The sequence below is a fragment of the Heptranchias perlo genome, chromosome 12, assembly GCF_035084215.1.
Source record: "Heptranchias perlo isolate sHepPer1 chromosome 12, sHepPer1.hap1, whole genome shotgun sequence".
Taxonomy (NCBI): domain Eukaryota; kingdom Metazoa; phylum Chordata; class Chondrichthyes; order Hexanchiformes; family Hexanchidae; genus Heptranchias; species Heptranchias perlo.
This window is the reverse complement of record NC_090336.1, coordinates 4,088,730-4,111,769: the sequence shown is the minus strand read 5'-3', so window position 1 is coordinate 4,111,769 and position 23,040 is coordinate 4,088,730. Positions and strand designations below refer to the sequence as shown.

The 23,040-nt window shown below is 50.8% G+C and overlaps 1 protein-coding gene across 1 annotated transcript in view; it reads right to left on the bottom strand.

Annotated features, from left to right (window-relative positions):
• The window catches only part of LOC137328122 (mucin-2-like), a 186,622-nt gene that overhangs the window by 81,818 nt on the left and 81,764 nt on the right, over nucleotides 1-23,040 (bottom strand). The window contains exons 23-25 of the mRNA XM_067994300.1: nucleotides 15,714-15,870; nucleotides 14,631-14,759; nucleotides 13,626-13,773 (exon numbers count right to left, since the gene is read on the bottom strand). Coding sequence (XP_067850401.1) covers nucleotides 13,626-13,773; nucleotides 14,631-14,759; nucleotides 15,714-15,870 — 434 coding nt within the window. The remainder of the gene's footprint in view (nucleotides 1-13,625; nucleotides 13,774-14,630; nucleotides 14,760-15,713; nucleotides 15,871-23,040) is intronic.

The following is a 23,040-nucleotide window of genomic DNA, read 5'->3' as shown; positions in this document are numbered from 1 at the left end:
CTGCTCGGTGACATCACGTCCCACCGTCACAGAGAAACCACCTGCTCGGTGACATCACGTCCCACCGTCACAGAGAAACCACCTGCTCGGTGACATCACATCCCACCGTCACAGAGAAACCACCTGCTCGGTGACATCACATCCCACCGTCACAGAGAAACCACCTGCTCGGTGACATCACGTCCCACCGTCACAGAGAAACCACCTGCTCGGTGACATCACGTCCCACCGTCACAGAGAAACCACCTGCTCGGTGACATCACATCCCACCGTCACAGAGAAACCACCTGCTCGGTGACATCACATCCCACCGTCACAGAGAAACCACCTGCTCGGTGACATCACATCCCACCGTCACAGAGAAACCACCTGCTCGGTGACATCACGTCCCACCGTCACAGAGAAACCACCTGCTCGGTGACATCACGTCCCACCGTCACAGAGAAACCACCTGCTCGGTGACATCACATCCCACCGCCACAGAGAAACCACCTGCTCGGTGACATCACATCCCACCATCAAAGAGAAACCACCTGCTCGGTGACATCACGTCCCACCGTCATAGAGAAACCACCTGCTCGGTGACATCACGTCCCACCGTCACAAAGAAACCACCTGCTCGGTGACATCACGTCCCACCGTCACAGAGAAACCACCTGCTCGGTGACATCACGTCCCACCGTCACAGAGAAACCACCTGCTCGGTGACATCACGTCCCACCGCCACAGAGAAACCACCTGCTCGGTGACATCACATCCCACCGTCGCAGAGAAACCACCTGCTCGGTGACATCACGTCCCACCGTCACAGAGAAACCACCTGCTCGGTGACATCACGTCCCACCGTCACAGAGAAACCACCTGCTCGGTGACATCACATCCCACCGTCACAGAATAAACCACCTGCTCGGTGACATCACATCCCACCGTCACAGAGAAACCACCTGCTCGGTGACATCACATCCCACCGTCACAGAGAAACCACCTGCTCGGTGACATCACATCCCACCGTCACAGAGCAACCACCTGCTCGGTGACATCACGTCCCACCATCACAGAATAAACCACCTGCTCGGTGACATCACGTCCCACCCTCACAGAATAAACCACCTGCTCGGTGACATCACATCCCACCGTCACAGAGAAACCACCTGCTCGGTGACATCACATCCCACCGTCACAGAGAAACCACCTGCTCGGTGACATCACGTCCCACCGTCACAGAGAAACCACGTGCTCGGTGACATCACGTCCCACCGTCACAGAGAAACCACCTGCTCGGTGACATCACATCCCACCGTCACAGAGAAACCACCTGCTCGGTGACATCACGTCCCACCGTCACAGAGAAACCACCTGCTCGGTGACATCACATCCCACCGTCACAGAATAAACCACCTGCTCGGTGACATCACGTCCCACCGTCACAGAATAAACCACCTGCTCGGTGACATCACGTCCCACCGTCACAGAGAAACCACCTGCTCGGTGACATCACGTCCCACCGTCACAGAATAAACCACCTGCTCGGTGACATCACATCCCACCGTCACAGAGAAACCACCTGCTCGGTGACATCACATCCCACCGTCACAGAATAAACCACCTGCTCGGTGACATCACGTCCCACCACCACAGAATAAACCACCTGCTCGGTGACATCACATCCCACCATCACAGAGAAAACACCTGCTCGGTGACATCACATCCCACCGTCACAGAGAAACCACCTGCTCGGTGACATCACGTCCCACCGTCACAGAGAAACCACCTGCTCGGTGACATCACGTCCCACCGTCACAGAGAAACCACCTGCTCGGTGACATCACATCCCACCGTCACAGAGAAACCACCTGCTCGGTGACATCACATCCCACCGTCACAGAGAAACCACCTGCTCGGTGACATCACGTCCCACCGCCATAGAGAAACCACCTGCTCGGTGACATCACATCCCACCGTCACAGAGAAACCACCTGCTCGGTGACATCACGTCCCACCGTCACAGAATAAACCACCTGCTCGGTGACATCACGTCCCACCGTCACAGAATAAACCACCTGCTCGGTGACATCACGTCCCACCGTCACAGAGAAACCACCTGCTCGGTGACATCACGTCCCACCGTCACAGAATAAACCACCTGCTCGGTGACATCACATCCCACCGTCACAGAGAAACCACCTGCTCGGTGACATCACATCCCACCGTCACAGAATAAACCACCTGCTCGGTGACATCACGTCCCACCACCACAGAATAAACCACCTGCTCGGTGACATCACATCCCACCACCACAGAGAAACCACCTGCTCGGTGACATCACATCCCACCGTCACAGAGAAACCACCTGCTCGGTGACATCACGTCCCACCGTCACAGAGAAACCACCTGCTCGGTGACATCACATCCCACCGTCACAGAGAAACCACCTGCTCGGTGACATCACATCCCACCGTCACAGAATAAACCACCTGCTCGGTGACATCACGTCCCACCGTCACAGAATAAACCACCTGCTCGGTGACATCACATCCCACCATCACAGAGAAAACACATGCTCGGTGACATCACATCCCACCGTCATAGAGAAACCACCTGCTCGGTGACATCACATCCCACCGTCACAGAGAAACCACCTGCTCGGTGACATCACATCCCACCGTCACAGAATAAACCACCTGCTCGGTGACATCACATCCCACCGTCACAGAATAAACCACCTGCTCGGTGACATCACATCCCACCGTCACAGAATAAACCACCTGCTCGGTGACATCACGTCCCACCGTCACAGAGAAACCACCTGCTCGGTGACATCACATCCCACCGTCACAGAATAAACCACCTGCTCGGTGACATCACATCCCACCGTCACAGAATAAACCACCTGCTCGGTGACATCACATCCCACCGTCACAGAGAAACCACCTGCTCGGTGACATCACGTCCCACCGTCACAGAATAAACCACCTGCTCGGTGACATCACATCCCACCGTCACAGAATAAACCACCTGCTCGGTGACATCACATCCCACCGTCACAGAATAAACCAACTGCTCGGTGACATCACGTCCCACCGTCACAGAGAAACCACCTGCTCGGTGACATCACATCCCACCGTCACAGAATAAACCACCTGCTCGGTGACATCACATCCCACCGTCACAGAATAAACCACCTGCTCGGTGACATCACGTCCCACCGTCACAGAATAAACCACCTGCTCGGTGACATCACATCCCACCGTCACAGAGAAACCACCTGCTCGGTGACATCACATCCCACCGTCACAGAGAAACCACCTGCTCGGTGACATCACATCCCACCGTCACAGAATAAACCACCTGCTCGGTGACATCACATCCCACCGTCACAGAATAAACCACCTGCTCGGTGACATCACGTCCCACCGTCACAGAGAAACCACCTGCTCGGTGACATCACATCCCACCGTCACAGAATAAACCACCTGCTCGGTGACATCACATCCCACCGTCACAGAATAAACCACCTGCTCGGTGACATCACATCCCACCGTCACAGAGAAACCACCTGCTCGGTGACATCACATCCCACCGTCACAGAGAAACCACCTGCTCGGTGACATCACGTCCCACCGTCACAGAGAAACCACCTGCTCGGTGACATCACATCCCACCGTCACAGAGAAACCACCTGCTCGGTGACATCACATCCCACCGTCACAGAGAAACCACCTGCTCGGTGACATCACGTCCCACCGTCACAGAGAAACCACCTGCTCGGTGACATCACATCCCACCGTCACAGAGAAACCACCTGCTCGGTGACATCACGTCCCACCGTCACAGAGAAACCACCTGCTCGGTTACATCACATCCCACCACCACAGAGAAACCACCTGCTCGGTGACATCACATCCCACCGTCACAGAGAAACCACCTGCTCGGTGACATCACATCCCACCGTCACAGAGAAACCACCTGCTCGGTGACATCACGTCCCACCGTCACAGAGAAACCACCTGCTCGGTGACATCACATCCCACCGTCACAGAGAAACCACCTGCTCGGTGACATCACGTCCCACCGTCACAGAGAAACCACCTGCTCGGTGACATCACGTCCCACCGTCACAGAGAAACCACCTGCTCGGTGACATCACATCCCACCGTCACAGAGAAACCACCTGCTCGGTGACATCACATCCCACCGTCACAGAATAAAGCACCTGCTCGGTGACATCACATCCCACCGTCACAGAATAAACCACCTGCTCGGTGACATCACATCCCACCACCACAGAGAAACCACCTGCTCGGTGACATCACATCCCACCGTCACAGAGAAACCACCTGCTCGGTGACATCACATCCCACCGTCACAGAGAAACCAACTGCTCGGTGACATCACATCCCACCGTCACAGAGAAACCACCTGCTCGGTGTCATCACATCCCACCGCCACAGAATAAACCACCTGCTCGGTGACATCACGTCCCACCGTCACAGAATAAACCACCTGCTCGGTGACATCACATCCCACCGTCACAGAGAAACCACCTGCTCGGTGACATCACATCCCACCGTCACAGAATAAACCACCTGCTCGGTGTCATCACATCCCACCGTCACAGAGAAACCACCTGCTCGGTGACATCACGTCCCACCATCACAGAATAAACCACCTGCTCGGTGACATCACGTCCCACCGTCACAGAATAAACCACCTGCTCGGTGACATCACATCCCACCGTCACAGAGAAACCACCTGCTCGGTGACATCACATCCCACCGTCACAGAGAAACCACCTGCTCGGTGACATCACGTCCCACCGTCACAGAGAAACCACCTGCTCGGTGACATCACGTCCCACCGTCACAGAGAAACCACCTGCTCGGTGACATCACGTCCCACCGTCACAGAATAAACCACCTGCTCGGTGACATCACGTCCCACCGTCACAGAGAAACCACCTGCTCGGTGACATCACGTCCCACCGTCACAGAGAAACCACCTGCTCGGTGACATCACGTCCCACCGTCACAGAATAAACCACCTGCTCGGTGACATCACATCCCACCGTCACAGAGAAACCACCTGCTCGGTGACATCACATCCCACCGTCACAGAATAAACCACCTGCTCGGTGACATCACGTCCCACCACCACAGAATAAACCACCTGCTCGGTGACATCACATCCCACCATCACAGAGAAAACACATGCTCGGTGACATCACATCCCACCGTCATAGAGAAACCACCTGCTCGGTGACATCACATCCCACCGTCACAGAGAAACCACCTGCTCGGTGACATCACATCCCACCGTCACAGAGAACCCACCTGCTCGGTGACATCACATCCCACCGTCACAGAGAAACCACCTGCTCGGTGACATCACGTCCCACCGTCACAGAGAAACCACCTGCTCGGTGACATCACATCCCACCGTCACAGAGAAACCACCTGCTCGGTGACATCACATCCCACCGTCACAGAATAAACCACCTGCTCGGTGACATCACATCCCATCACCACAGAGAAACCACCTGCTCGGTGACATCACGTCCCACCGTCACAGAATAAACCACCTGCTCGGTGACATCACATCCCACCATCACAGAGAAAACACATGCTCGGTGACATCACATCCCACCGTCATAGAGAAACCACCTGCTCGGTGACATCACATCCCACCGTCACAGAGAAACCACCTGCTCGGTGACATCACATCCCACCGTCACAGAATAAACCACCTGCTCGGTGACATCACATCCCACCGTCACAGAATAAACCACCTGCTCGGTGACATCACATCCCACCGTCACAGAATAAACCACCTGCTCGGTGACATCACGTCCCACCGTCACAGAGAAACCACCTGCTCGGTGACATCACATCCCACCGTCACAGAGAAACCACCTGCTCGGTGACATCACATCCCACCGTCACAGAATAAACCACCTGCTCGGTGACATCACATCCCACCGTCACAGAATAAACCACCTGCTCGGTGACATCACATCCCACCGTCACAGAGAAACCACCTGCTCGGTGACATCACGTCCCACCGTCACAGAGAAACGACCTGCTCGGTGACATCACATCCCACCGTCACAGAGAAACCACCTGCTCGGTGACATCACGTCCCACCGTCACAGAGAAACCACCTGCTCGGTGACATCACATCCCACCACCACAGAGAAACCACCTGCTCGGTGACATCACATCCCACCGTCACAGAGAAACCACCTGCTCGGTGACATCACATCCCACCGTCACAGAGAAACCACCTGCTCGGTGACATCACATCCCACCACCACAGAGAAACCACCTGCTCGGTGACATCACGTCCCACCGTCACAGAGAAACCACCTGCTCGGTGACATCACATCCCACCGTCACAGAGAAACCACCTGCTCGGTGACATCACATCCCACCGTCACAGAGAAACCACCTGCTCGGTGACATCACATCCCACCGTCACAGAGAAACCAACTGCTCGGTGACATCACATCCCACCGTCACAGAGAAACCACCTGCTCGGTGACATCACATCCCACCGTCACAGAATAAACCACCTGCTCGGTGACATCACATCCCACCACCACAGAGAAACCACCTGCTCGGTGACATCACATCCCACCGTCACAGAGAAACCACCTGCTCGGTGACATCACATCCCACCGTCACAGAGAAACCACCTGCTCGGTGACATCACATCCCACCGTCACAGAGAAACCAACTGCTCGGTGACATCACATCCCACCGTCACAGAGAAACCACCTGCTCGGTGTCATCACATCCCACCGTCACAGAATAAACCACCTGCTCGGTGACATCACATCCCACCACCACAGAGAAACCACCTGCTCGGTGACATCACATCCCACCGTCACAGAGAAACCACCTGCTCGGTGACATCACGTCCCACCATCACAGAATAAACCACCTGCTCGGTGACATCACGTCCCACCGTCACAGAATAAACCACCTGCTCGGTGACATCACATCCCACCGTCACAGAGAAACCACCTGCTCGGTGACATCACATCCCACCGTCACAGAGAAACCACCTGCTCGGTGACATCACGTCCCACCGTCACAGAGAAACCACCTGCTCGGTGACATCACGTCCCACCGTCACAGAGAAACCACCTGCTCGGTGACATCACATCCCACCGTCACAGAGAAACCACCTGCTCGGTGACATCACATCCCACCGTCACAGAGAAACCACCTGCTCGGTGACATCACGTCCCACCGCCATAGAGAAACCACCTGCTCGGTGACATCACATCCCACCGTCACAGAGAAACCACCTGCTCGGTGACATCACGTCCCACCGTCACAGAATAAACCACCTGCTCGGTGACATCACGTCCCACCGTCACAGAATAAACCACCTGCTCGGTGACATCACGTCCCACCGTCACAGAGAAACCACCTGCTCGGTGACATCACGTCCCACCGTCACAGAATAAACCACCTGCTCGGTGACATCACATCCCACCGTCACAGAATAAACCACCTGCTCGGTGACATCACATCCCACCGTCACAGAGAAACCACCTGCTCGGTGACATCACATCCCACCGTCACAGAATAAACCACCTGCTCGGTGACATCACATCCCACCGTCACAGAGAAACCACCTGCTCGGTGACATCACATCCCACCGTCACAGAGAAACCACCTGCTCGGTGACATCACGTCCCACCACCACAGAATAAACCACCTGCTCGGTGACATCACATCCCACCATCACAGAGAAAACACATGCTCGGTGACATCACATCCCACCGTCATAGAGAAACCACCTGCTCGGTGACATCACATCCCACCGTCACAGAGAAACCACCTGCTCGGTGACATCACATCCCACCGTCACAGAGAACCCACCTGCTCGGTGACATCACATCCCACCGTCACAGAGAAACCACCTGCTCGGTGACATCACATCCCACCGTCACAGAGAAACCACCTGCTCGGTGACATCACATCCCACCGTCACAGAGAAACCACCTGCTCGGTGACATCACATCCCACCGCCACAGAATAAACCACCTGCTCGGTGACATCACATCCCACCGTCACAGAGAAACCACCTGCTCGGTGACATCACATCCCACCGTCACAGAGAAACCACCTGCTCGGTGACATCACGTCCCACCATCACAGAATAAACCACCTGCTCGGTGACATCACGTCCCACCGTCACAGAATAAACCACCTGCTCGGTGACATCACATCCCACCGTCACAGAGAAACCACCTGCTCGGTGACATCACATCCCACCGTCACAGAGAAACCACCTGCTCGGTGACATCACGTCCCACCGTCACAGAGAAACCACCTGCTCGGTGACATCACGTCCCACCGTCACAGAGAAACCACCTGCTCGGTGACATCACATCCCACCGTCACAGAGAAACCACCTGCTCGGTGACATCACATCCCACCGTCACAGAGAAACCACCTGCTCGGTGACATCACGTCCCACCGCCATAGAGAAACCACCTGCTCGGTGACATCACGTCCCACCGTCACAGAGAAACCACCTGCTCGGTGACATCACGTCCCACCGTCACAGAGAAACCACCTGCTCGGTGACATCACATCCCACCGTCACAGAATAAACCACCTGCTCGGTGACATCACGTCCCACCGTCACAGAATAAACCACCTGCTCGGTGACATCACATCCCACCGTCACAGAGAAACCACCTGCTCGGTGACATCACGTCCCACCGTCACAGAATAAACCACCTGCTCGGTGACATCACGTCCCACCGTCACAGAATAAACCACCTGCTCGGTGACATCACATCCCACCGTCACAGAGAAACCACCTGCTCGGTGACATCACATCCCACCGTCACAGAGAAACCACCTGCTCGGTGACATCACGTCCCACCGTCACAGAATAAACCACCTGCTCGGTGACATCACATCCCACCGTCACAGAGAAACCACCTGCTCGGTGACATCACATCCCACCGTCACAGAATAAACCACCTGCTCGGTGACATCACGTCCCACCACCACAGAATGAACCACCTGCTCGGTGACATCACATCCCACCATCACAGAGAAAACACATGCTCGGTGACATCACATCCCACCGTCATAGAGAAACCACCTGCTCGGTGACATCACATCCCACCGTCACAGAGAAACCACCTGCTCGGTGACATCACATCCCACCGTCACAGAGAACCCACCTGCTCGGTGACATCACATCCCACCGTCACAGAGAAACCACCTGCTCGGTGACATCACATCCCACCGTCACAGAGAAACCACCTGCTCGGTGACATCACATCCCACCGTCACAGAATAAACCACCTGCTCGGTGACATCACGTCCCACCGTCACAGAATAAACCACCTGCTCGGTGACATCACATCCCACCATCACAGAGAAAACACCTGCTCGGTGACATCACGTCCCACCGTCACAGAGAAAACACCTGCTCGGTGACATCACATCCCACCGTCAGAGAATAAACCACCTGCTCGGTGACATCACATCCCACCGTCATAGAGAAACCACCTGCTCGGTGACATCACATCCCACCGTCACAGAGAAACCACCTGCTCGGTGACATCACATCCCACCGTCACAGAATAAACCACCTGCTCGGTGACATCACATCCCACCGTCACAGAATAAACCACCTGCTCGGTGACATCACATCCCACCGTCACAGAATAAACCACCTGCTCGGTGACATCACGTCCCACCGTCACAGAATAAACCACCTGCTCGGTGACATCACGTCCCACCGTCACAGAGAAACGACCTGCTCGGTTACATCACATCCCACCACCACAGAGAAACCACCTGCTCGGTGACATCACATCCCACCGTCACAGAGAAACCACCTGCTCGGTGACATCACATCCCACCGTCACAGAGAAACCACCTGCTCGGTGACATCACATCCCACCGTCACAGAGAAACCACCTGCTCGGTGACATCACATCCCACCACCACAGAGAAACCACCTGCTCGGTGACATCACATCCCACCGTCACAGAGAAACCACCTGCTCGGTGACATCACATCCCACCGTCACAGAGAAACGAACTGCTCGGTGACATCACATCCCACCGTCACAGAATAAACCACCTGCTCGGTGACATCACATCCCACCGTCACAGAGAAACCACCTGCTCGGTGACATCACATCCCACCGTCACAGAGAAACCACCTGCTCGGTGACATCACATCCCACCGTCACAGAATAAACCACCTGCTCGGTGACATCACATCCCACCGCCACAGAGAAACCACCTGCTCGGTGACATCACATCCCACCGTCACAGAGAAACCACCTGCTCGGTGACATCACATCCCACCGTCACAGAATAAACCACCTGCTCGGTGACATCACATCCCACCACCACAGAGAAACCACCTGCTCGGTGACATCACATCCCACCGTCACAGAGAAACCACCTGCTCGGTGACATCACATCCCACCGTCACAGAGAAACCACCTGCTCGGTGACATCACATCCCACCGTCACAGAATAAACCACCTGCTCGGTGACATCACATCCCACCGTCACAGAGAAACCAACTGCTCGGTGACATCACATCCCACCGTGACAGAATAAACCACCTGCTCGGTGACATCACATCCCACCGTCACAGAGAAACCACCTGCTCGGTGACATCACGTCACACCGTCACAGAGAAACCACCTGCTCGGTGACATCACGTCCCACCGTCACAGAGAAACCACCTGCTCGGTGACATCACATCCCACCTTCACAGAGAAACCACCTGCTCGGTGACATCACGTCCCACCGTCACAGAGAAACCACCTGCTCGGTGACATCACGTCCCACCGTCACAGAGAAACCACCTGCTCGGTGACATCACATCCCACCGTCACAGAGAAACCACCTGCTCGGTGACATCACATCCCACCGCCACAGAATAAACCACCTGCTCGGTGACATCACATCCCACCGTCACAGAGAAACCACCTGCTCGGTGACATCACATCCCACCGTCACAGAATAAACCACCTGCTCGGTGACATCACGTCCCACCGTCACAGAGAAACCACCTGCTCGGTGACATCACATCCCACCGTCACAGAGAAACCACCTGCTCGGTGACATCACATCCCACCGTCACAGAATAAACCACCTGCTCGGTGACATCACATCCCACCGTCACAGAGAAACCTGCTACTCGATGACATCACGTTCCACCGCCACAGAGAAACCTGCTACTCGATGACATCATGTTCCACCCCCACAGAGAAACCTGCTACTCGATGACATCACGTCCCACCGTCACAGAGAAACCTGCTACTCGATGACATCACGTCCCACCGTCACAGAGAAACCTGCTACTCGATGACATCATGTTCCACCCCCACAGAGAAACCTGCTACTCGATGACATCACGTTCCACCCCCACAGAGAACCAGGACCAGATGGTGTGCTGGGAACAATCAATAGTCGCGGGGAGAGAGGGTGACTGAAGGGGGAATCGGGGATGGTAGCTTTGGGGAATAGAGGGAGACTGGGGAATGTCAGTTGGGGATGGGTGGTCAGGGAGAGAGGGAGCCTGGCGAATGGGGATCGGAGGTGGAAGGGAGACTGGAGAATGGGGGTCAGGAGATGGGAGGGTCGTGGAGACAGGGATACTGGGGATTGGGGTTCAGGAGGAATTAGGGCTCATGTTGTTGGGGGGGAAGAGAGGGAGACTGGGGAATGTAGTGGGCTTGGAGACCAGCATTTTCTGCAGAGCAGGGAACTGCAGTAGCAATGTGGTGAACCTGAGTCCAAACCAGAGGCCAAGATGATAGGGAGAGAGATCGGACCTATTAAAAGTAGCTTCAACTGGGAAGTTTGACCACATCTTGTGCAGTGCAGTGGAAATTGGGCTGCAGTGGAAATCAGATGAATATCATACTACTAGGTACATATAGACTATCAGTAAGTTATTGTATTACTGTTGGCTCGGAAGGGATTCTGAGTGTTACCGGTATTACTATTATTTATCGGAGCAATTGCAGTGAGTTACTCCCACCCAGTCAAAGTTCCCACCACCTTTGGTTTCCCCTCTTCCCCACCCTTGGTTTTCCTTCTTTGCCTGCTCAGGGGCGGCCTCCTGATTCTCAGAACTTCTCACACAACAGATGCTGGCACAAACCTACGAACAAAGATACTCAACTAAAGGGGACCCAACCTTTATAAGGTGAATACAATGGGCCAGAATTTACTGTCAAAATAACAGTGAGGCTAACAGTGCTCACCATTATTCATGTGCAAATTGCACAGCAACTTCAGGCGAGGGCAGATGCGCAGTTAAACGCAAAAATCCAGAAGTTGCTGTCCAAGATGCGCTGTTCCACCCTCGCTTTCGCGAAAACGGCATCTCGCTGTCTGACTCACCATTCAAATATATTGGACAGCGTGAAGTTCCTGTATTTGCATGGTAGAAATTAACTAAACTCACCACAGAAATGATGTGGAGATGCCGGTGATGGACTGGGGTTGACAATTGTAAACAATTTTACAACACCAAGTTATAGTCCAACAATTTTATTTTTAATTCCACAAGCTTTCGGAGGCTTCCTCCTTCCTTCACCACCTGAGGAAGGAGGAAGCCTCCGAAAGCTTGTGGAATTAAAAATAAAATTGTTGGACTATAACATGGTGTTGTAAAATTGTTTACAATCACCACAGAAAGTTAGGGCTTGTCCTTTTCAGTCTAAGTATCCTTTTTAACGGCGTGATAAGTCTTAATTACTGCCAAACAACCTCTCTGGCACTGAAAATTAACTTTTACAAGTGTGGATTCTCATTCCTTCAGCTTTTAATTGCTGTTGGAGATTTTTTTTAAATGTAAATACATTCTTTTTACTTTTCCTTTTTCTGTCTCTTTTTCTGTCTCTCTTAAACCAATCTTTATTTCCATCTCTTTATTTTGCTTTCTGTCCCTGACTTGACATTGAATTCACTATTTGAACTTACGCTTCCTGGTTCAGACTCTGCGCTGTTCATTAACAATTCTTCAATCTGATTGGCTAAGGAGATACATAGTTGCTTGCCCTGTTCACATCGGTCCCAAATGCCCGTTTGGATCCCTAAAAGCAACTTTCAGTACAAAAGCTCATGGAAAGGGCAAGTCTAACAAACGGTTACAGTAAATTCCGGCCCAATTAAAGTTACAGACGTCATATGATCACACACGTCTTGTGGTCAGAATGTCACGCGATCAAACTTCCAGGAATGCCTCCTACCAGAGTTGGCAATCCTATAAGACAGTCAATAAGAACTTGGAATTAAATAACACCTGTCACGTAATGAATATCAGAGGGTGCTTCACAAAGGAGAAAACATTCACCAAGTAGTGGCAGGAAAAGACACACGGTTGAAGTAGAAGAAAGTTTGCTCTGTCTCTAACCCATGCTATATTGAGTTAGGAACATTTCCTGTTAATACTGAGTTCCGAAAGTAGAAAGTTCCCCATTGTCCAACATCAGTGTCCCGCACCCAAAACAAAATAAACTCTTCCCTCCTCCCCCACAAAAAGAAAAGAATCTTTATTAATGCAATAATTGTTCCATTAATAAGAAAATGTCGGAATGTTTATGGTAAAACTTACCATGATTCACAGTTCTGAGTGCTTGGCACAGTCTGGCCTGGCTCATAGTGTTTCCCATTAATATGACAGGAACAGTGATCCAGTGCAACACATTGCATACTTTCCTCATCCAAAAACGGCTTATCATCAGGACAGTCTGGGTAGCAGCCTATGGGATGTGACAATGGTGTTAGATTACTGCTCACTCTCTAACAGTAGTCAGCTCCACATCAGTGAGCTCCTGATAAATGAATGGCTCATGTTTTCTCTCCACCGGATTTATTCACTCCTAATCACAGAGTAATTTAGCTGTAGCTGTTCAGTGGTCGCCCTACATCTAACCCTGTTAACTGTTGATGTAATCTGCTGTGTAGTTTCTTTTTCTTCAAATTAATTCTCAGGAAGTGGGCATCGCCGGAAATGCTGCCATTTATTGCCCATCCCTAGTTACCCTTGAGAAGGTGCTGTACTTTCTTCTTGAATCGCTGCAGTCAATGATGTGAAGGTACTCTCACAATGCTGTTAGTTAGGGAGTTCTAGGATTTTGACCCAACAACCACGAAGGAACAGCAATACACATCCAAGTCAGGATGGCATGTGACTTTAAAACAAACTTGGAGATGATGATGTTCCTGTGCATCTGTTGCCTTTGTCCTTCTAGGCGAAGTGGGTTGTGGGTTTGGGAAATGCTGCAGAACAAGCCTTGGTGAGTTGCTGCAGTGCATCCTGTAAATAGTACACGCTGCGGCCACGGTAAGCCAGTGATAGAGGTGGGTGGATGTTTAGGCTAGTGGATGAAGTACTGATCAAGCGGACTACTTGTTATTTCAATAAATTGTTCAGGGCAGTGTGAAACAGTTGATCTTTTGGATGATTTTCCTTCACAATTAAAGTCTGTAATGGATTTTGTTCACTTGACTGGAACAAACAAAATATTTCTGAAATTATGTAATTTTAGCTTGTAAATAAACATCTAATAAAATAATAAATTAAATTATCATATTAATGAATGAGTAGAAATATTACCTTCAAGCTTGGGGATAATTTTGGAGCATGCTCCACCAGGATTTTGGCACGTTTTCATACATGGAATCCCACAAGGTGCATAGTGCCATTCGCACTCATCATTAGGATTATAATAATCACAAAACAGAGCTGAAAAGAGAGAATTAATCTGCTGAGTTTTTCTTCTTGTTATTCAAGCACCGTGGGGTAAATTCTCATCTTCACTGCCTCGGCTTCTATATCGGGCAGGCGATGCACTCCACCAGTTTACCACCCAGGCGGTGAAAATGAAATTCTACCACTGGCCTGAAATTCCGTGAGAACTTGCAGCGAATCAACGGCATGAGAATGGTATAATGCCGAGGAAATTTGGGTGCAAGTTACTTCGGCCCATTTTTATGGAATACCCGAGTTTCATTGGTCTTTTCTGCCGATTCAGCGAAACCATCGGCTGAAATCGTCCGCCGCACATTATCACAGCTCCAGCCAATTCAAAACACCAGAGAATGTGAGTTTCCTCCGTTCATGCCAGTTGTGAAGGGGCTGTAAATTTATGCTGCAAACTGGAGGCACAGCACGACCCACAGTCACATATCAGTTGTTTTATGGCCATTTTTAAAGTGACTTTTTACTATTTCTCACTGAGACCTGCACTGTGTTATTGTATCTTTGAATGCACTTTTACAGCATCAGAGTGAGTTACATTCAAAATTGAAGGCTTTAGAAACTGCATTTTTTTAAACATGCTGTACCTAATGTGTATAAATGATAATTTGATGGCTTCAAATTGTAATTTTCTTGCATAAAGGGGGTCTTTAAGAAGGAATATGGTGTCGGTTTGGTGCTTTCTTTGCCTGTTTGCACTGATTCACACTTGTTTTAAGGTGGTTTTGATGATGCGAATGAGATTCTCAGGAAATTTCAGCGTAACTCACCGACGAGAAGATTGGTGTAAATTTCAAGGTTAATCCAGGCGTAACTTAGGGGCCTGACCTCTCAGCTGTGGACGGTGAATAACCCTGAGAGGTGAGGGTCTGGGTGGAAAATACTGGCATTAGATACCCTCCCAAACCTAAAATTGAATGAAAGCAGAATATTACTCACGACAAACTTCAGGGTTCCTCCAGGAAATGCACACCCCGACCATACTGCAGGCCAAAGAGTAGGCAGCTACAGCTGTGCAAAAACATTCACAATCCCCACCAGTGTCACAGGCACATGCATCACGTACACAAGCCTCATAATATGGGGCTGGGTTGACCTGAAAAATAAACATGAAAAAGTTTGGGACCTCATATGAAAAAATACTTAGATGGATATCTTGATAGATATGAAGCAGTCCTGCAATTTTCTTTAACATTATACATATTCGTATGGACACACCTACATAGCTAACATTGTATGTCTTTGAAGAGAAGGAATGAAAATGCTGCAGCTCTTTCCTCAGCTACTCTTGGGCTGTGCTTAGAATTTAAGAAAATATACACTGAGAAAAGGCCATTGCTGGCACTCAGCCTATTCCTTCTAAAAGTCATGTGGGATTTGCAATGGATTCTCGCAGATTAGAAAACCACAGGTATCCTTCTGGAAGAGAAAAAAAATCTCCCTTGTGCCTAAAGGTGCAGTTGATTAAATAGAATGGGCTCGATTTTCTCGGGACATTGCGGGTGCGTTGGGGGCGTGGGGGGCTCCGAAAATCAGGGAAATCCCGTTCGGGTTCAGTGTCCGGCTCCAACCCGCAGACTTCCGGGTCGCCCAGTGACCCGTCTGGGTGCGTGCATCTCCTGAATGAGGAAGTCCCACCGGCAATTAAAGCCGGCAGGATAACACTTTACACTGTTGTCGAGATAGTTTAAATAGTTGAACTACTTAATTTTCTCCACATTTTGGCAGGGGTGCCATTTTGAAGGATCCTCAGCGTGTTTCCCGTGCTGTGGGAAACACTCCGTGTTGCAACAGACGTGTTTCAGCCAGCAGCCAGTGAGACATTCAAATGCTTATTTGACAGATGGGGAGAAAAGGTCATTTATTGCAGCAGGGCACTCTGTTCTTTCACACAAAGTTTTGGCTGCAAGATCTTTGTGTTTTCACTGAAAATTCTTACTTTCTACTCAAAATTCTGCTGTTCAAACATATTTAACTACTTTGCAGACAAACTCAAACTCACACCGTTAGGATGGGGGGCGTCATGGCTGCATTCAGCACGACAACCGAGGACGAGCAACATCACCATCATCGCCAGGCACGGTGTCCACCTCCGCTACGTGGAGCTCTACGACACGGTGCTGCGCCACAAACACCTGTACAAGAGCACGGAGGGCAACAACAGAGAGAGTGACGTCGCAGGAGGCACTACCCTCGCCACAGGGTCTACAGACCGAGGATCAGCTTCCTGGACCTCTCTGAGGAGCAGTGCATACGGAGGCTCAGACTCAGTCGCCAGGTAGTCGCAGACATCTGCAGCCTCCTTCATGCCGAGCTGCTCCTGGCTGGGCCGAGCAGCATCTCCTTACCTGTCGCTGTCAAAGTCACCACTGCCCTCAACTTCTTCGCCTCTGGATCGTTCCAGGATGTCACTGGTGACATCGCCGGGATCTCTCAGTCGTCTGCACACATAAGGCAGGTCACCGACGGCTTGTTTCGCAGGGTTTTGCAGTACATCAACTTCCCCATGGATGACCTCAGCCAGACGGAGAGGGCAGTGAGATTCCACTCTGTGGCTGGCTTCCCACGGGTGGTGCAGGGTGTAATCGATTGCACCCATATTGTAATACGAGCACCTCCACACGAGCCAGGACTGTTCATCAACTGGAAGGGCTATCACTCCATCAACACTCAGCTCATTTGCGACCACCACAAAAGATTCCTTCACGTGTGCGCCAGATTCCCTGGCAGCTGCCACGACTCCTTCATTCTCCGGGAATCCAACATCCCGACCCTCTTTCATGCATCGAACACCCTTAAGGGCTGGCTTCTCGGGAACAACGGATACCCCTGCACACACGGTGAGGAACCCCATCACCGAGCAACAGCGTCGATATAATGACAGCCGCATCACCACCAGGTCTACAATTGAGCATGCTCAATTGCAATTTTAGGCACAAGGGAGATTTTTTTTCCCTTCTGCTGCTCAAGATGCGAGGTGCCTTGATCGTTCTGGGGGAGTGCTTCAATACACAACAGACAGAGTGGGACGCATTATAGTCGTGTGTGTGCCCTGCATAAAATGGCACAACAGAGAGGGGTGCCGCCTGAGGAGGCCCCATCCACATCTGCCACCCACATTGAGGAGGAGGAGGAGGAGGAGGAGGAGGAGCAGGAGGAGGAGGAGGAGGAGGAGGAGGAGCAGGAGGAGGAGGCGGAGGAGGAGGAGGAGGAGGAGCAGGAGGAGGAGGAGGAGGAGAAGCAGGAGGAGGAGGAGGAGCAGGAGGAGGAGGAAGAGCAGGAGGAGGAGGAGGAGGAGGTGGAGGAGAAGCAGGAGGAGGAGGAGGAGCAGGAGGAGGAGGAGGAGGAGGAGGAGGAGGCGGAGGAGGAGGAGCAGGAGGAGGAGGTGGAGGAGCAGGAGGAGGAGGTGGAGGAGGAGGAGGAGGAGGAGGTGGAGGAGAAGCAGGAGGAGGAGGAGGAGCAGGAGGAGGAGGTGGAGGAGGAGGAGGAGGAGGAGGTGGAGGAGAAGCAGGAGGAGGAGGAGGAGCAGGAGGAGGAGGTGGAGGAGGAGGAGGAGGAGGAGGTGGAGGAGAAGCAGGAGGAGGAGGAGGAGCAGGAGGAGGAGGCGGAGGAGGAGGAGGAGGAGGAGAAGCAGGAGCAGGAGGAGCACGAGGAGCAGGAGCAACCTATGGGCAGAGTAGAGGCCAGGGACGCACTGATATGTGAACGGTTCTCCTAACATCAAAAAGTGTGAAGAGTCCAGTCCTCAAACCACCTGGATAGAGCAGCACCCACAACAGCACCCACCACCCCCCCCTGCACAAAACAGTCCTGCAACTACACATACACCCACTGTAGTGTGACCCAATGGGTGGCATCAAGTGTTGGCCATTCATGGTGAACCTCATGAAATTGCCCTATTAGAAAAGCCAGTCGAGAATGGCCAAGACGTGGCAGTAGTGGTGACAATCATAATATTTAATGTGAGTTTAACAAAAAGCAAATATAAATAAAAAACATGACCAACCGTCAAACACCCTTGTGTATCCCCTTCGTGCTTACAAAACCTTCGCCTTTTGCTTCCGACGACTTCTACATGGTGCATCCCCTGTGGCTGCAGCAGAGGTAGTGGCAGTTTGCTCGTGTTCATGCCCTGACTGATTAGATGCTTTGGGCCTACGCCATCTGGGTTTTGGAGCCCGCGAGGGCACCTCCAAAGGCTGCTCCACCTGCACCTGTGCAGGGGTAGACTCGGCCACCAGGAGAGGAGGCAGCATTACGGGTACTGGTTGAGAGGGGGGTGAAATGTGGGAGCGCTTTGAGTGGTGTCCCCACTTCCATGTCCCCTTTCGCCATCATCCCTCCCCTGGGCCCACATCGCTCCTACCACTCTGCTGAACAACAGTTTGGAGGACATGTATGATGCCTTGTAAGGCCAGTGCTAGTGTATCTGCCTGTTTAAGGCAGCAGAATGTTGTTCACCCTGAGTCCGAACGGCCGTTGACAGGGCCTGAATGGACTCATTTGTGAGTTGTGTTTGAAGCTTGATGGAGGCTAACCTTCCCTCCATTGCAGACATTCCCGCACTTACCCACAACACTATCTCAGAGATGCCCTCTCTTATCTGTGCCACCATTCCACTCGTGCAGGAGTTGGACTCCTCCATCCTCTGCACTATTGTGGAGAGTGTGCGTGGCACCTGTTCCAGCACCTCGCAAATGTGCTGCTGTCCCTCGATCGTTCTCCTTTTAAAGGATGACTCCCGGGGTTCAGCATCTGCGTCCAGCTGAGCAGAACCTGGAGAAGAGTGCTCCCACCGATGCGGACTCTCCGCAGCTGCCCCTGCCACCAGTGTCTGCTCGTGCTCACGTGTGTGGTAACTCACCAGGTGCCAACTGAGGAGTAGGACCCACCGAGTTGTGAGTACCTGCACTGGTGGATGGCTCACTATGATGGACCCTCAGAGGCCGCGAGCTCCTCTGAGGAATCGCCCTCTGCCGTCACAGCGGTCGCTGAAGGGCCTGTAAGAGAACAGAAGGCAATATCAAGCATCATCACAGATGTGTCATGTTGCGACATCAAATCATATTGTGTGTGCTGAATGTTAAAGTTCTGTCACCAGATGTTTGTCGGGTGCCAGTCTTGGCGTCCTCGATGGACAGGCACTCGAGGGTTCGGATGAGCTCCAGCTCCTCCTGCTCTGCATCTGTGAGGACGACGATTTGTTGTGGCCCCCCTCTGGTCCTCTCCCTCTCCTGTGCATAAGGGGAGAAAGTAGAGACGTGTGAGTGAGTGATGGTGACGTGGCCAACCGATGAATGCATTGGTTTGGGTGCAGTATGAGATGCATCAGAGGGTGAGTATGAGACAGAGCCATGACATTGTATGAGGATTGGGTTGAGTTGTAGAGGTGGGATGAGTACTGGGGAGGTGAGGAAGTGCTGAGGAAGAGCAGGTAAGTTGAGGATGAGCTTTGAGTGGGTGTGAGGAGTGATGTGATAGAGTAGTGTTGGCAGTGTAGAATGAGTTGTGGGGGTGGGGGCGGTAATGTGGAAGACGGAGTGCAGGAGAATGAGTAAGTGTACTCACTTTGACTGACCTAGTTAGGTCATTGAAACGCTTCCTGCACTGGATCCAGGTATGGGAGATGTTGCTGCTGCTGGTGACCTCCTCTGCCACCTCGAGGCCACTTCCTCCCATCCGCCAGGTAGAACAGATCCCTCCTCCACCTCACCCCATCCAGTAGCACCTGGAGTGAGTCATCGTTGAATCTTGGAGCAGCCTTGCCCCCGTGCTGCTCCATTGTGGTGTGTCGGTGTTTGCTCCGGGAGAAGCCATTGGAGGACTACCCCTTTAAATAGAGCTCCTCCAGCTGACAGCCTGTGATGTGGGTTCGCAGTCTGCCCGCAGTCTGTCCGCTGCACAGCTTTCAGACGGCAAACCCGGTAGCCACGTTAAGTGGCACCAACTGATTCGCAATCGCGTGCGAAATGGACATTTTTTATTGGGCGGGTTACCCACGCACCCAATCACCCCCCCACTGCAATCCCAACTCCATTCTAATATCGGGGCCAATGAGTTTGTGAATGTGTGAGATGTATGTTGCGTTTGTGAGTGAGGTGTGTGTTTATGTGTTGTCTATGTTTTGTGCGTGTATGTGATATGTATATGTTGTTTGTGTATGTGGTGTGTGTAGTGTGTGTTTATGGTTTGTGTTGTGTGTGTTTATGTGCTGTGTATGTGTTGTGTTTGTGAGTTGTGTGTGTTGTGTGTGAATTATGTTTGCTATGTGTTTATGTATTGTGTATGTTGTGTGTATGTGTTGTACGTAGTGTGTGTTCTGTGTGTATATGGTGGGTATTGTGTGTGTGTGTTGTGTATATGCTGTGTTGTGTGCATGTGTGTGTGTTGTGTTTATGTGTTGTTTATGTGTTCTGTTTGTTGTGTGTAATTGTTGTGCAGGTAGTATGTGTACGTGTTGTGTATGTGTTGTGTGTGTGTTTGTATTGTATATGTGTTTGCATGTGTATACAGTGTGTATGTGTTGTATGAGTGTGTACTGTGTGTATTGTTTGTGTGTTGTGTATGTGTTGTGTGTATTGCATGTGTGTTTATGTGTTGTGTATGTGTTCTGTTTGTTCTATGTGTGTATATGTATTGTGTATGGTGTGTGTGCGTGTACATCTGTGTGTGGTATATGTTGTGTGTGTATTGTGTGTGTTTGTGTTGTGTATGTGTTGTGTATGTATTGTGTGTGTTGTGTCTCTATTATCTGTGTATGACCACGTGTTGTGTGTATATTGTGTGTGATTAGGTGTTGTGTATGTGTGATTATGTGTTGTGTGTATTGTATTTGTATTGTGTGTGTTTATGTGCCACATGTGTGTGTTTATGTGCCACGTATGTGTGTTTATGTGCCACATGTGTGTGTTTATGTGCCACATGTGTGTTTATGTGCCACATGTGTGTTTATGTGCCACATGTGTGTTTTGTCTGTGTGTGTATTATGTGTGTGTATTGTCCTTGCGTGCTGATATGTTTGTGGTGTGGTGTTATTATGTTGTGTGCATATTGTGTGAACATGTTTGTGTTGTATTGTTTTGTGCATGTTGTGTATATGTTGTGTGTTTATTGTGTGTGTATTCATGTGTACGTGGTATGTGTTGTGTGTGTATTGTGTATATGTATTGTGTGTATTTGTGTTGTGTGTATTGTGCGTATGTTGTGGGTGTGTATTGTGTGTGTGATAATGTGTTGTGTTGTGTGTGTTCATGGTGTGTTTGTGCTTATGTGTTGTATTGTGTGTGGGTGTATCATGTGTTTATGTATTGTGGGTGTTTGTGTTGTGTATTGTGTGTATTATGTGTTGTGTGTGTATTGTGTATGTGTGTTTATGTACATTTATTGTGTGAGTGTTATATGCGTGTTTGTGATGTGTATGTGTTGTATGAATATGTACTGTGTGTTCTATGTGTGTGCATTGTGTGTGCTTGTGTTGTGTATGTGTTGTGTGTTCATATATTGTCTGTGTGTGTTTGTGTTGTTATGTGTTGTGAGTCTGTTCACATAGTATATGTGTTGTGTGTGTTTGTGTTGTGTATGTGTTATGTGTGTTTATGTATGTGTTGCGTGTGTTTATGTATTGTGTATTGTGTGCGTGGTTATATTGTGTGTTTGTTTATGTGTTGTGTATTTGTTGTATGTGTGTGTTGTCTGTGTGTGTTTGTGTTGTGTATGTGTGTGCATTCTTTGTGTGTGTTTATGTGTTGCATATGGGTTGTGTGCATTTTTTGTATATGTTTATATGTTGTGAATGTGTTGTGTATGTATTGTCTTTGTGTGTTCATGTGTGTTTCTGTGTCGTGTATGTGTTGTGTGTGTTGTGTATGTGTTATGTGTATTGTCAGAGTGTTTGTGTTGTGAGTGTTGTGTGTGTATTGTGTGTGCGTACTGTATGTGTTGTGTGTGCATATTGTGTGTGTGTGTGTGTTGTGTGTTTATGTGTTGTATATGTGTTGTGTGGGTCTTTGGTTTGTGTGCTGTGGTTGTGTAATGTGTGAGTGTGTTTATGTGTTGTGTCTGTGTTATGAATATATGTATTGTCTGTGTGTGTTTGTTCATGTATTGAGTATGCATTGTGTGTATGTGTGTTGTGTATGTGTGTGCATTCTTTGTGTGTTTATGTGTTGCGTATGGGTTGTGTGCATTTTTTGTATATGTTTATATGATGTGAATGTGTTGTGTATTAAATAAATTTAAAACAGAAATAGACAGTTTCCTAGAAGTA